Source organism: Xenopus tropicalis, chromosome 5 (assembly GCF_000004195.4).
Source record: "Xenopus tropicalis strain Nigerian chromosome 5, UCB_Xtro_10.0, whole genome shotgun sequence".
Lineage (NCBI taxonomy): Eukaryota > Metazoa > Chordata > Amphibia > Anura > Pipidae > Xenopus > Xenopus tropicalis.
The window spans coordinates 36,846,145-36,863,133 of NC_030681.2; the positions used below are offsets into that span (position 1 = coordinate 36,846,145).

General features: G+C 37.3%; 1 protein-coding gene across 3 annotated transcripts in view; it reads right to left on the reverse strand.

Moving 5' to 3' along the window:
• Positions 1–16,989, reverse strand: part of cfap61 (cilia and flagella associated protein 61) — a 142,063-nt gene that overhangs the window by 60,636 nt on the left and 64,438 nt on the right. For all 3 annotated transcript variants that reach the window (NM_001079044.1, XM_031901802.1, XM_031901803.1), the window contains 2 exon segments: positions 3,391–3,489; positions 16,109–16,236. In NM_001079044.1, the coding sequence (NP_001072512.1) occupies positions 3,391–3,489; positions 16,109–16,236 (227 nt within the window).

Below are 16,989 nucleotides of genomic sequence, written 5' to 3' on the forward strand. Positions count from 1 at the left end.
AAGGCTAGAGAAAGAATACTCATGGTTAAAGTGAATACACTTCATTTTAGGGCTCTGGCACACGGGGAGATTAGTCGCGACTAATCTCCCCGAGTTGCCTACCCCTGCCATCCCACCGGCGAACATGTAAGTCGCCGGCGGGATGGCAGACGCAGCGGGGCGATTTCAGGATTTGCGCGAAATCGCGCCGCCGCGTCTGCCATCCCGCCGGCGACTTACATGTTCGCCGGTGGGATGGCAGGGGTAGGCAACTCGGGGAGATTAGTTGCCCACGAACAGGGGGTTTTGCCGCGGGCGACTAATCTCCCCGTGTGCCAGAGCCCTTAAAGAAGTTTTTATTACTGAGCAAAAACAAAAAGTATATTCAAGCTGCTGTAATCCGGCCACCGTTGTCCAATGGGATCAGCTGTTGGATGATCGAATGGAGGATGGACAAAGTGATGTTTGCAAACATTCAACTCATGCTGCTGGATGCTGGATCAGATAAGAAAGGGAAGGGTTGTGTTGCCCCCATCACTGGGGGGCACATTTCTCAAAGAACGATTGCTTCCGAATACAAAAAAAATTAGTTATTTTGTGCGACTTTTACGTACTTTGTGACAAATTTTACACAACAAAATCGTATTTGTCGCAACAGTTTGTATTTGTCGCAAAGTTTCGGAATCATTAAAGCTTCGTTATCATGACTTTCCTTTGGCCAGGTTGAAGTGCCATTGAGTCCTATGGGGGGCTTCCAAAAACATGCACAGAAGGATCAAAGTCAGAAAGGTTTTCCCGCCATTTACGATCGTTCAGCTACGAAAATTGACTTTTGGATCGCCAATACGATATTATTGTGACTATTACGTTTTTTTCGTAAGCATTTTCGTGGAATTTCCGTTCATCAGAAATTATCTTATCTAATCCAAATTTTACCCATTTTGGGATTCAAACTCGTACTTTGATGAATCTACCCCTAGGTGTTGGCAGAGGATCACCCAGTGATCAAATTTGCAGACATACTATCACAAATCCAGTAGGATCACAACTGCATCTATACCATTAAGTGTATCCTTTACTGAGAAAAACTTGTATGGTAAATCCCAGCAATAATAATAATAATAAATTGGCCGCTGGAGGCAATGTTTCTCTAGAGGCTTTGTTATGCATGATATTTTTATTTTACCTATTAAGACAAAATATGCAAGTTGGCTAATACAGGTATGGGACCTGTTATCCAGAATGCTTGGGATAAGGAGTATTTCCGTAATTTCAATTTCCATACCTTAAGGGTCAGATTTACCAAAATGTGAGTTTAGAGATTATACAGAAAAACTCACCCAATTTCTATTCACTCCTATGAGATTTTTAGAAGCTTATTTATTATGGGTGAATGTTAAAACTCATCATTTGATAAATACGCTCCTAAAAATCCCACAGGAATAAATAGAAAGTGAGTTTTTATATGTTAAGCTCGAAACTCACATTTTGAGGAATCTGCCCCTAAGTCTACTAAAAAATAATTTAACCATTAAATAAACCCAATAGGATTGTTTTGCCTCCAATAAGGGTAATTATATCTTAGTTGGGATCAAGTACAGGTACTGTTTTATTAATACAGGGAAAAAGAAAATAAAGTTATTTGTTTAAAATAAACTCTATGAGAAATGGCCTTTGTGTAATGTGGAGCTTTCGGGATAACAGATACCTGTAATATAATACAAAAGTTGCAATCATGCATGTTTGTTTGTTGCTCGCAAGATTTGTAAATGAACCCTAAACTGTCCTATCTGACATTTTTTTTAATATTTACCTTTAAACACTTTTACTTACCACATATGTTTTAAGGCCGTGCACAGTATTAAATGTATGTTTTAACAAGTAACCCGTTTTGTACAGTTTACTGTGCAACAAATTCTATTATAGTTACTGCTCCCCGATAATCAAACATTTCCCTACTTCCTCCTTTCATTTAACCTGTGCAGATGCCCGAAGTGCCTGATCTCAGAAAGGCTTACATTTATATTGCTTCTTCATTTCATCCATGGCATTTAGCCTTGTGCATATATAGCACTGCCTTAAACCCAAAAATGAGAGGCCCTAACCCTCACTTTGGGAATTATTGGCAGAGACATGCAACTAATTCTTAGGGCAGTGACAGACGGGGAGATTAGTCACCACTAGAATGTAAATCACCGGTGGGATGGCATATGCAGCGTGGCAATTTGCTGAAATTGCAGAAGTTGCCTTGAGAGGAAACTTTGGCGATTTTGGCGCCGCGTATGCCATCCCACTGGCGATTTACATTCTAGCTGTTAGGATGGCATTTTGGGTAAATTAGTCGCCCGTGACTAATCTCCCCGTCTGTCACAGCCCTAAGTGTCCCTGTGGCTATAAAACTAGAGCTGCTGTTTCAGTAGCACAGAGACAGTCTAATCATTGCGATCCATTAACCCAAACGTGCACACAGCTTGTTTCAGTTTCTTTAGATCAGTGCAAGATAATGGAACATGGCTTCTGAGGTCTGTAATAGTGAGCAAACAGTGTAGCCAGGCAGCAGGGTCCTTAGCTGCAAATGGCAAGTATGTTAAAAGGAAAAAATAAAGGGCACTTTTTCACAAGGCATTTGTTATTAGCAGGTTACCTGGGTGACTTTTTTTGTTCATGCCCCTTTTCCGACCGGACCAAACCCCATCCAACCCAGACCACATGCCACTGCTTCCTCCTCTGCTGACTATAAATATGGGTGACACTCAATATACTCAATAATTGTGGTGCTAAGAAATGCTGGCCATGACATATTTTTATTACTGTGAAAGCAGATAATGTTTTTGGGAAAATAAATGCTCCCTTCTACTATAAGAATTATTTATGTTTTTTAATATATATTTTATATTTTGAGCAGATTTGCCAAGGTAAGTACTAGCAACAGGTCAGCAATTCATAGCAACCAATCAGATGTTTGCATTCATTTTCTAATCTGTAGCAGTCTATTTTTCCACCTTTAGCAGTCTGTTGCAAACTACAGGCATTTGATACTGGTAACTGCACTGGTAAAATGTAGAACCTACATAAATAAATCATTCAAATTATTCAGTTGAAGGAGAATTTCAGCTTCTAGTTTATCGTAGACTTGGGGTATGCTTAGCAACCTTTCAGATGGTCTTCATTCTTTTATTTTCAATTACACTTTTTTTTAACCTCTCTATTCTGCATCTTACCAGCTTGAAACAGAAAATGCTATCTGGTTATTAAAGTCACAGACAAAATATTTTTATTGTTATTTGTACTTTTTCTTGCTTAGCTTTCTGAATCCCAAAATGAATTCATTGCTGTGGTAAGTGGCGCCCTAGTAACTGACATTCCTATTTTGAGCATCTGAACAAAACGATATACTGCTGTCAGACTCACCTGGTAGAAAGAAAGCCATGTTCCTGGGTAGAAATTGGTGTATTCTCAGGAAGCCCAGTGGATGAAATCAATGTAATGTTATTGAACTTCAAGTGAGGACTAGAGAAGAAGAATAAAAGTGTACATATGTATCAATAAGCTTAATAAATTCAACATATGTTACAGCATTGTCCCATTTTTAGAGTTTAAGCTCTTTTGAGCAGGGTCCTCTTTACCTCTTGTATCTGTTATTGGCTGATTTGTATGTAAATCTGCATGTTCAATGTATTTACCCATTTAGAGTACAGCACTGCGGAATATGTTGGTGCTTTATAAATACCTTCTAAAAATGCATGAATCTAATACAAATCTATTTTTAGCAGCTACAGAACAGTTCTATCTTTTGAGTCAACAATATCTCACATTGCTGAATCTTAACAAGTAACAAGCCCCCCATGGTCCGGACCCCTCTGCTTCTTTATAGTTACACCACTGACAAAAACATTTTTCTATTTTTGACTTTTTTTTTTTGTCTGTGTCTTCAGCTGCTATATATATCTGGTGACCTAAGTGGTTTTGGTTCTTTATAGGTGTCACAGAAAGCATGGGGCCCTAAAAGGGAGTCTGACAATCATAAAACATTCCCTAGCTTTGCAGCGGGTCAGTATTGTACCAGTACCAGTGTATCCGAGGCACAATATAAGCAATGAAAAAACTACTTACAGTGCTGAGAAATGCTGTACACTCTAAATCATGTACTATATGCCACATAGCATAAATGAATTTATTTCCTTTATTATCATATACGGATATAAATTTGCTCCCTTTACTATTATTATACCTATTGTTAACAAATGTATAGACTATTAAATGAGCTTATGTATGATTAGGATACTAGGAGCCACTATAGTCACATGAATGTGAAGTTTTGCAGTTCCTAAGGACAAAGCCAGTGGTTCCGTATCATTTATAAATTTGGAAAGGGCACCTGGATTTTAGCAGAATGCTATTCCAGCAGGGATTTTATGTTGCTGTGGATACAAAAAAAAGAGAGAACGTCTCAAAGACTCTTCTGCAAAAGGAAGGTATTAGGGTATCCAGGGAAATAAATAAAACCGGTATTGAGTTTCATTGCACAATGCTAGAGAAGAGGAAGGTATAGAGTACGGCTGCTGAACAACAGTGCCCTTGAAATAAAGAGCGCTGTACCATCAAGATATATTGGATGAAATAAAAAACATCATTTTATTTTCACTGAAAGTATTCAGTAGGTTGGGGCATGTGTAATACTTACAGAACACAAATTGCTTGTCTCCTTTTCATTTTATAAATTATTTGCCTACATATTGGGTTCTGCCTTCAGAAATAAATCACTGGGGGGGGGGGGGTTATGTACCACGAATTCCTTTTAGAAAGAAAAAGAAATATGCTCAACAAAAGTGGAGAATTAATAGTCATAATTGTGTATGCTGAATAAGAAAAGAATGCAAATCAGAATACAGAGAATTTTCAGGCAATAGGTCCTCTAAATATATTGTGTTTGCGGCCATCTGCAGCAATGGCTTTTAGATAAGTGATAATCACTAAACGCCTAACTGCAATACCTGGATCAAAATAAATCTACTTATATTAATTTGTAATCATTTATATCAGGACTGCCCAACTTGAGACCCGCAGGCCAGATATGGCCCTCCAGAGGATTTTTATTACCTCCATTCTGCTCATACGTTCCATATGCTTTAATGTATGACATCATTATTTTACATTAAACCAACCATTCAACATACTATATGAGAAATAGTTGACCCACTACACGTAATAAAATGGACAGCACTGATTTATATGGTTAACATACATTTTTTTTTTGCAAATTGGAAAAAAACAAAAAATTTCTGGTTTGAAGGAGAACTAAAGCCTAATAAGCTAGAAATGCTGTACCAGCCAAGGGGCTGTATATTGTAAGTTGGTCCCTAAGATCTGGTAACTGACAGCAAGTGAATGTCCAGTGAATTAAGAGAAAAGGAATAAATGGCAGCCATTTGCTTTATAATTTGACAAGTATGGGACCTGTTATCTAGAATGCTGGGGACCTGGAGTTTTCTGGATAAGAGGTCTCTCTGTAATTTGGATCTCCATACTAAAAAATAATTTAAACCTTAAATAAATCCATACAGATTGTTTTGCCACCAATAAGTATTCATTATATCTTAGTTAGGATCAAGTACAAGGGACAGTTTTATTATTACAGTGAAAAAGAAATTCCTTTTTAAAAATTTGAATAGGGTCTTTCTATTATTTGGATCACCATACTTTAAGTATACTAAAAGATCATTTAACGTGGCCATTCCTTTGAATATCGGTGGCCAGCTTTAAACATTAAATAAACCAAATAAGATTGTTTCCCTCTGATAAGCATTAGTAATTTGAATTATTTGATGAAGATTAAGTTAATGGCAGATGGCCTTCCCTTAATTTGGAGCTTTCTGGATAATGGGTTTCCAGATAATGGATCCTATACCTGTACAAATAAATTATTTATAAATTCCATAAAAGTATATGTATAGTGTCTGATGATAGCAAACTGTAGGCTGCCATGATTTCACTTGGCTATCAGTAATATAATATGTCTAATTCTAGTGATTACCCAGCCAATTAGGGTATGTTTGAGGGCAAATATGCTTTTTTTTCACCATGCCTGTTCTGGCTGGAGTCAGGCACTATTTATGCACATAAACTCGCTGACAAATGAGTTATTATTGTTTCACCAGCCAGGCAATGCATCACCATGTCACTAAGAGAAAAGCTCCCTATCTAATCCATCTCAATTAGAATCTGATCTGTGATCACCAATATCAATAGAGGCCAATCATTTCTAGAGGAGTGCAGGAGACTTATACTGCTGATCATATAAAAGACAACTGGGTGCGTCAACTTTCCATTCATTTTGAAAAACAAAGAAATAAAGATAGAAGCAAACACACTTATTAATCAGGACACATGGGGAAAAAACTTAGCTTTGCAGAATAAAGAACGCTAAACCATATATTGAAATGTCTTTGGAATCAGCAAGTAAGCACTAACTATTAAATTAATCAACTAATTAGTGACAGGGAACAGGGGAAAGCTTCAGAATTTTGCTTTTTTTTGCATTTTTATTAACAAACTGCTACCGGCTTGGTGGATTTTTGTATGTAAGCCACCAGCAACATGCTGGAGTCCTATGCCTCAAAGTTCTAGCTGTGGAACTTTTCTACGGGAATTATAAAATATATGGATAATAGAAATGATTAAAGACTTCCATGACCAGTCAAGCGGTTGTTGCTAAACTTTGGTTCTGCTGTAACTAGTTTAAATGACTGACTCAGCTCCATAAAGGGCTGAAAAAATACAGGTAGGGGATCTGTTAACCCGTTATACAAAATGGTCATCTCCAATAGACTCCATTTTAATCAAATAATTTAAATTTTTAAAAATGATTTCCTTCTTTCTCTGAAATAATAAAACAGAACCTTGTACTTGAGCCCAACAAAGCTCCCAAGCATTCTGGATAACAGGTTCCAAAAAACTGTAACTTGCTTCCAAAAAGGAAGGCAGAAATTGAGCCCTTGCCACATTGGTTCAAAATATGTTGCTCTGATTTAAAAGGGCAATGCAAATATATATATTTACATTCTTTTATATGTTTTCAGTAAGAGCGCTTCTAGTAAGAATGAAAACCCCTGTACTGAGTTCTGTACAATGTTTGCACAGTAATCTTTATATGAAAATATGAAAGAAGCTGGAAAATATATGTAACTGATAAGCATTGCAGAATGTCACTTGATAGGATAATATTCCCCATATTAAACACTTTACATCTAAAGCCTTGTATTGAGACAGAGGCCAATAGGCAGTTTAACGTAACCTTCACAATTCTGTGTTTCATTTTAAAGAGATCAATGCACTTACAGGGCAAATAAATCCCCTTTCTTGTGAATTAGAAATCCGTTTTTCTTAATCCATACAGAGAAATGTGCCATTTATTAGATTTATGTGTCTATGCTCATGTAATTTCTTTTATCTCCATAGTGCTTACATTATATTTCTCTATAAAACTTACTTCCAGTGCCGGATGGATTAAGAAAAGATATTTTCAATCACGGATTACAAAGGATATTTGCCCTTATCGAGAAGCAATTACATTACTTCCACCTGTATACAAAGGGAAGGATTAAAACCCACTGCTCGGCGGAGGCCACAGGCAACATACTGCAGAGTCGCAGGATTTTTACCGTTCTTGAAAACATCACTCCAATTAGCAGAAGTCGTTGCGGAATTGTGAGATATCAGATCTCCCATGGCTTTATAAATACTAGGCAGATCCCTTTACGAGTATATTTTTGTCTGTTGCTACAAAAACACATTGTAACATTGCACTAGACTCTGTACACCAAACTGTAGGACACAGGGCACTATTGTGATCACAAACCAATGTGTCCATGTCTTGTCTTCTGCACAGGAGTCTGTCCCTATGTATTCAGCAGCTAATTATGGCTTGCCTTAAAGGGATACTGTCATCTAACAATTTATCATTATGTCATCATTCTATTTACTTTATTAACAAGTTTAGTCTAGTTGTCTACTTTGCCACTGTGTAGAGCATAATAGGGGTGGGAAGAAGGCCAGCTGGCAGACGGTCCCCGAGACAACATGATGTCCCATAATGACTTACTGTAATAGTCTGTTTTAATTAAAGGGAAAAAGTACCTTAGAAATAACTTTCAGTGTGACACAGACAGTGATATTTTAAGTAAAGTTAGAACATCGCCTGAAGATATGGGTTCACTTTTAGAAAATGTGGTTAAAAGGGTTGCTCTAATTGCATTTCATTTGAAAAAAATCTGAAATAACTAAAATCCTGCCAAGTGATATTTTTTATTCAGTTTTTTTGTCAGGTGATTTGCTAAAGGTGCCCATACACGGGCCGTCTATAGCTGCCGATATCGGTCCCTTGGACCGATTCGGCAGCTAATCGGCCCGTGAATGGGCAGAACAGAGCGGCCTGGCCGACCGATATCTGGCCTGAAATAGTGTATGGGCACCTTAACTCACATATACACCCTTATCATTTATTTATTTATTCTTTTTTTAAAATCATGTGTTTTGCAGTGAGACACCTAAATGTGGCAGTGCTCTTAATGGCAGACTGGAAGATTAAAATAAAAAGGCTTGAAAATAATGTTAACACAGGGTTATACAAACTCTTAGGGGCAGATTTATCAAACTGTGAGTTTAGGGCAAAATACTTTAAATACTTTAAAAACTCACCCATGCTCTATTCATTATTAAGGGATAAGTGCATACTTATCTCAGACTGATACAGCAGCTTATCTGTCTGTGTATGGGCCCTCCAATGGATTTACCTGACCAGTATCTGCCCAAACATTTTGGGCTCACTGATGCAGTCCTCAATCCAACAGCCTGTATCCATTGTTGTGATCCAATGTTTACAAAACATATTGATACAGGTGGCTAATAAATGGATATATTGAAAGAAAAGACCTTATGTTTATACTTCAGATGAGTTTGAAAACCTTGGTGAAGGTATAAGAGGTTAATTTTAATGGGATGGGCCTGTTTGTTTTATGTGTATAAACAAGACATAGGCCCTGACTGGCTAACAAGTTTGATTCCTAATTTTACCTGGCCATAAAATATAGTTAACTGTCATCTGGTTTTGTTTCCATTACACACTTTCCAAGTCAAGTAAGGGGTGAGAATAAGCTTTGTCACCCTCTGTGAGACATGCCTTACCATAATGGGTTAGTGTGTTAGCTCAGTGAGACACACCTTTTAACAGAATACTAGTCTTGTGTGACACATTTTATATCATGGAAAATTAAATTAGTCTTGTGTGACTTTCCTAAACATCATGGAATATTACATTAGTCTGGTGAGACATACATTACCATCATGGAAAAGCATATCAGCTCTGTAAGACATGCCTTACCATCATGGCATAGTATATTAGCTCTGTAAGACATAATTACCATCATGGCATAGTATATTAGCTCTGTAAGACATAATTACCATTGTGGAATAGTATACCAGCTCTATGAGACATGCCTTACCATCACGGCACAGTATACCAGCTCTGTGAGACATGCCTTACCATCACAGCACAGTATACCAGCTCTGTGAGACATGCCTTACTATCACAGCACAGTATACCAGCTCTATGAGACATGCCTTACCATCACAGCACAGTATACCAGCTCTGTGAGACATGCCTTACCATCACAGCACAGTATACCAGCTCTGTGAGACATGCCTTACTATCACAGCACAGTATACCAGCTCTATGAGACATGCCTTACCATCACAGCACAGTATACCAGCTCTATGAGACATGCCTTACCATCACAGCACAGTATACCAGCTCTATGAGACATGCCTTACCATCACGGCACAGTATACCAGCTCTGTGAGACATGCCTTACCATCACGGCACAGTATACCAGCTCTATGAGACATGCCTTACCATCACGGCACAGTATACCAGCTCTGTGAGACATGCCTTACCATCGTGGCATAGTATAACAACAATCTACAATCTAGCCAATGGGTAGCACTGACCCAAGGCTACCAACGCACACTGGGCTGTAGCCATAGAAACCTGGTCATCATTTCTAGTAACTTTCCAATGCTTTTTAAACCCCACAGCCAAGGCTCCTATCTAGCCCCAGCTATAATGGTTCCTTTGGCATTCCACAGATAGCTATCTTGCTCAATAAAGCAGAATTAGCTATAGACACTACACAAACCAACCTGTCTCAACAAGCCCTGTGCAATCCAATATACTGCATGTGTGCTAGTGCAAGATGAACCAATCCCTGTTTCATTATTTTCATTTTTACTTTCCATTCTTAATAGCCAGCATTACAAACCATACCTGTTTAGACTCTAAGGCACTGATTTATTTTTAAAGTTCTGCTTATTAATATGCAGGGATCCAAAACTGCCTCTGTATCCATGGATACGGCTAATCTAAAATAATTGCTTAAAAATAATGATAAAACCACTTCCTCCATAAAGGATTAAAACCTTGTTAAGTGCTCCAGAATGTTAGTGTAAGAAATCCTGCAGCAGGTATTACAGCATGTTGTACAATGCAAGGCTTTTAGTATGTGTTTTATATAGAGTTTTACTTTCCTTCTAATTGGACTTGTGTTGAAGTATGAGAAAAATGCACATTAACCTTCCACTAAATATTATATCTGTGTAACTGGGTTTCATACAGGTCTAGCAATCTGTGGATTCTGGCAAATGCCAGAGGGGCTGCTGTAAGATTCCATAGGCAGTCACTATTTATTGGGCTGGTGGGGGGCTGTTTGGGCCCCTGTGTACTTGTAATGCAAGGGCCTCTTTTAAATCTCAATCCAGGCCTGGTGTTATATTTAATAATTTAGTTTCAGTTTTTTTTGCACCTTCCCATATTATATTAAACAAGCCCTATTAATCTCATAACAGTTTCAAGAAACCGTACCAAAATCCCTTAATCTTCTTTATTAACTCATAAACTATACAGAATATATTGAGATACCATTTTTTCATCATCATATGAATCAATATGCTAGCATATACTATTTTACCACTTAGATGGCATTGATAAGCGTACACTACATTACAGAGCAAAAATGGCTTTATTTTGAACATTTTTACATACCATGTAAAAGTTCTGAAGTTAATCTTTATCTTTCCAAATCCAGTAAATGGCCTATAAGAACCAACAGGAAGCTGCCATCATGTCCTATTATTACTTCAGTACTTCTGTTAGTATGTGGCTTGTTATGTGCTATGTATGTTTCCTGCCATGTTGGTTGATTTCCCAGCATGATACATTCAAGAATAAAGAAGATAACACATGTGCATCTCCCAACATGGTGTTAGAGGCACTACAGTAAAGGATAAAGATGCTCTTAGGGAAATCACTTCTGTCCTGCTCTTTAATCCTAAGGTGTAAGGCTGGATCTGCACTGACTGGAGGGGGCACATTAATTACTGCTTGCCATGGGGCAGAAAGTATCTATGAGGCCCAGAGCACGGAAAACTTATTGCAATGTGCCTTTCCTAAATTAGCCCTGCAGTATCCAACATTACTGTCTGCCTGACAGTAACATTATTGTCTGTGTGTTAAAATATGACGATTTTAGCTGGAAAAAATGTAAACGTTTTTGGCATTTATTGTGCGTAAAAACTGTGACAAATTTGAAAGAAAAAATATGCCATCTAAAAGCTGTCGAGGTCCTGTGACAACTGTCCTTTTTCAACTGGCAAATCTTTCTTTGTTTTGCAGTTTTTGGGTTATTTTGACGCCTTCATTTGTGCGACAAAGCAAACAGTTTTCACCTCTTTTCCTGCGTTTTTTTGTTCATGCTTTTTTTTTTTTAAAGTTTATTCGTTGGTTCAAAGAATGTCTAAAATCCTGAAAATTAGAATGTTGCAGAATATCACTGTTATTAAACCCTTTTAAGTGTAACTATGATCTATGGATAAAAGGCTCTGCCTGCCAATGACTGTGTAGTTTATGATGTGCACTACCTGAGAAGCACTAGAAAGGTTTTTTTAAGACTGTAGCAATAAGCATACTTGGGAACGGGTGTCTTCTGCAATGCCCCAGGGGGCTGAGATATTCATATTAATGGATTAATGTAATTATCCTTGCGTTTGAAGCAGTGCTTCCCCAACCAGTTTCCTAAATGCCGTAGTCCCCCATGACTTCTGTTGCCCTCTAACAACTTCTGCCTTCCTGCACCCATGTAATACACTTGCACACACAAACACACACACATTTTACACTAGCACCTGCATTCATTTCCTCTAACAGAAACACAATCACTGCTTGGCGAGAGTCTTTTGCACATTTACAAGACACATTAGTACATTACACAATTTGACAAGTGTACATACGTTTTTTCAATTCCTTTTCTTTTATGTATTCTGTGTTTTTTTTTTCCTAAAAGTATTTTGTTGCCAAGTATGACTAGTGTGAGTGCTAATCGCAGTGTAATTAGTTTTGTAGTGCTTTTTCAGTGATTTTATTACATTTTATTTCATTTGCCACTGATTGCTTGTTTGTTTTTCTGGAAACATTAATTGCGCAATCAGACTAGTAGAGATTTTGAATACTTTTTTCAATTGTATTATTTATGGTAAAGGACCTCTTAATCTTTGTTATTTTGTCAAATGCTTACATTTTTATGTACCCAACAACTTGTGAAAGACAGAGTAGAAAGACATTCTTACCCATTCTGAATACATCAGAATTTGTTTTTTCAAAAAATATTTGGTTTTCTATGGGCATAATGTTGGGAGCTTATTAATCTAAAGTCTTATTCATTCATTTATATATATATTTTTATTAGTGCAGTGCCTTGAAAATTTGGTAAGTTTTACATCTATCCAGAATCTCTATAAAACTATATCTATCCTTTGTTGGTGATAGCTATGGGCTTTTCCAGCACTGTTGTTTCTCTGTATTATAAAAAAATATTCTTCTCTTTTTTGCATCTAAAAAAAGCCGATGAAATGTAAAAAAAAGGAGGTGGATGGCATTTGATGCAAATTAAATGTGAAACTTTGCTGGCAGTGAAAGGGTTAAACCTGTCTCCACAAACATTACTATAAATGGTTAAATACTTTCATTAGAAGCCTATTCTCCTCCAGACCCAGCCTGTTCCAAGTCCCTCAAAAATAGCATACGCTCTATGCTCGTGTGCCTCTAACAGATAAATAAGCCCTTAGGATTTTTGGAAGCAGTTGTAATTGAAGAGTATTGCTGCAGCTGTCACTAAGTAATATAAGGAAACTATTTATGCAATACTGCTGTTACTGCCGGAGGGGATCCAAACAAAGAACAACATAAAAAAAGCACAATTATCTTGTACAAATGTAATTGTTTTATATTCCACTCACTGTAAACCAAACAGAATGTTCTCATTGGAATGACTATGACATATGCATTTTATTGTGCCATATTTCAGCAGGGAATGACAGGGTTGTGAAAGTTACAGATGAGACTGAGCTCAGGCTGAGCGGAAGATTCCAGCACCATGGAGAGCTCTACAGAAATCTGCCCATGGATTTTTGTGTTAGACACAAATGCAGAACAGAGATAACATAACATCTTTGTTCTATTACACATTTCCCTTGAAACTGACTATTGCTAAAGTAAAAACTGATTTAGAAATGTGGTTTGTATAACATTTATTTTTGCTTAAAATAAAACTGGCTGTGCATAGCAAAATATTTTCTGCATTTTTTTTAATGAACTGCCATTATTGCTTGTCTTAAGCAGGCATGTGTGAAGTTATATATATGCAAGTTAATATGCAGAAGAGGGTTACTCTGGGTATATTTAAGGCTGCAGGGACCCTCAGATGCTGTTGCTTAGCTGTCTATCAAGCAGGTAAATTCAGGTATGGGACCTGTTATCCAGAATGCTTGGGACCTGGGGTTTTCTGGATAAGGGGTCCTTCCGTTATGTAAAGTATGGAGATCCATACTTTAAGACTACCAAAAGATAATTTAAACATAGATTAAACCCAACTGGGCTGTTTTTCCTGCAATAAGGATTAATTATATCTTAGTTGGGATCAAGTACAAGGTACTGTTTTATTATTATAGAGAAAAAGGAAATCATTTGGAGCTTTCTGAATAACAGTTTTCCGGATAAGGGACCCCATACCTGTACGTATGATACTGCTTAATCAAATTTGTTACAGTATTTATAAGGACTGGTATTTGCCATGCTCATCTGCTGCCGTTTGTCCACATCACTGTGATATCACCCACATACATGTTCCAAGAGGTTTAGAACCCCCCTGGCTACTTTTCAAAGTATGATCAAATGTGATTCACATTGCAACTTGTTGCCTAAAAGAATTTTACTAGGACAGATATGCTCCTTTATCTCTAGGTTACATACCCAGCTAATTCCTAGTAAAAGTATTTTTAAGAGGGCTTTGTTTAAGGTAAACATAGTATGACCAAAGGTTAGAGGTGCCCAAGGGTGGACATTTGCCCAAAACCTCTGTCATACCCAACCCACCTCCCCCACCATAACTTCCAGCCTGTGGCTTGCCACTACCAGTCCACTTCCACTCAGCACCGGTGACCATCAGATGGGAATCATGTGGAAAAAAACTTTTTTTGTGGTTAGTTCCAGCTATGAAAGTAAAGTAGGGTTATAGTAATAAGCATTAACAGTTGAGGCCTTATGCAAGGCAGAATCTGCAACTTCCTTTAAGAAGCAAGAGACAGTGACAGAAACTTCATATTACCATAAATTGTTTTAAAAAGTGGCTCATATATACAGCCTCTGTTTATCTATTCCAGAGGGACTAAACAAAAATATCAAACATGAACATCATAGGAAACAAAGTACTTTATGAAGTACTCTATTTTTACCTTGTACTTGATCCCAACTAAAATATAATTAATCCTTATTGGAGGCAAAACAATCCTATTGAGTTTAAATGATGTTTAAATTATTTTTTAGTTGACCTAAGGTATGGAGATACAAATTACAGAAATATCCCTTATCCGTAAAGCCCCAGGTCCCAAGCATTCTGGATAACAGGTCCTTTACATGTATTGAATTTCTAACTAATGCAGAGTTGCATCAAGTATGTCGCCCTAAGTTTTGTTAAAATTGCTGCATTTTCAGATCTACAGCAACCCAAAAATACAATGCTGATTCCTCGTGGAGATGGAAGTCAGGTTGCTGCTTGTTATTCCCTATGCTCCATATTGCACTCATTTGACATAGGGGCACATTTACTAAATATTGAACATTTCTCATTTTTTTATTTTTAAAAATTCCAGTAAACTCATTTCCACAAATGTCTGACATTTACTTAAAAGTCTGAACTAAAAAAAGTCTGTGCGGAAAAAAAAATTACAGAAAAGTCACAAAACTCTGTTGCACCGAAACCTCTACTTTTTAAAATTTTCACACAAAAATCAGCTTCAAAAATCCAAAACCTCTAAAGTTTGGAGGCAAAATGGATATTCAAGAAAAGGGAAGGGACATTTGCCATTGACTTCTACATGATCTTGGCAAGTTTTAGCTGGCAAGTTGTCGGCTTTGGATTTTAAGCTGTTTTGACCAATGGTAAATGGCTCCCCATATGTCACAATGAGGGTGATTAGTCATCAATACAGATAATTACTACATGGCAGCGTTGAAACCAGTGCAATTAGCATCAGAATTTAATAATTAGCCCTGTAGCATCAGATTCTATAACAGTTCAACCTTATTTTCTGCTTGATAATTTGTGATGACCCCAAAGCTTGGCTTCTCAGCGGCTGCTCAGAGCTCACTGAGCATGTGCAGTGTCATAGAGATTTCTGATAAAATCCAAGTTGATGAGCTCCTGTGACAGCTGTAATGGCCTGAATCATTACTACTATAGAGATGCTGAAACTTTAGGCAGTAAGCTCAATATATAAACTATGGCATTTCTAGCCATGTTCATTTTTAAGTCCCCTTTAATACGTGACAAAGGCCACAGTGTGATGTTCTAATAAAAGCTTCAAATTATAATTAAACCCTTGTATGCAACACTATATTTGTCTATATAAGCACCCTCATGCTTTTAAGTAAATGCAATCTGATTGTGTTTGTAGAAAACAAATTTAACAGAAAAAAGTTCAGAATGACTTTCCCAAAGTTAAAGTCTAAAAAATGATGACTTACCAAAAAACAAGAGTTTCCATAAAAGAGATTCCAACCTCAGACGCTCCTACTACGACAATGCGGGCATTGATGGTCACCTTGGGCTCTAAGGTAAGTTTCCGATTAAAGTGGTTTAATGAGTAGCTTGGCTGTGCAAAAAGACACAAATATGCATTTCAGTTATTAATGAAAATGGTCATGTCTGAGGGATATGTGTTTCTATATGAAAACATATTCCACTGAACAAATGAAAACTGACGCCTGAAGTCACAAGCTCCCTCTTGTTGTGTTTTCATTTTTATGTCAGTGACTTTAATAAAATGTTTCATAACCCTCTGTATCTGTGTCATATATACTGAGAGCATCTGCTATCACCATGATGTCACTGTGATCATAATAACGGGAGAAAAGAACTTGAGAACCAGTAAAACACAAGCAATTTTGTTAAAATCAAGTGGAAATTGGCTGGATAACGCCTGCCTTTCTGACTGGACGAACATATTCCCTCATCTCTAATAATAACCTATGAGTATGATCAGAGAAGCACTGCCTATGATATATAATCATCATTAGACGACAAGCTCCTGAAATCACAGACTAGTTTAAAAGTGTAAGAATGATGATGTTTTGCTACATATGTCAAATAATCTGCAGAACACGTTTGAAAAGAATAATTCAACACAACCTGATAATTATACTTACAATACGGTCATCATTGGCCTAATTTACATAGCAAGGGCAAGGTGCACTTGGAATCAAATCACCATGCTTTTTACCCACAATCCAGTGTTTCTTCATAGAACTCTCATGCACAAATCCGGCCCTGCCTTTACACTTCATGGACAAAATCTGCTGGAGGAACCTTGAAATTTGTGGGTAGTGCAGGGTTCCCTAGAATCAGA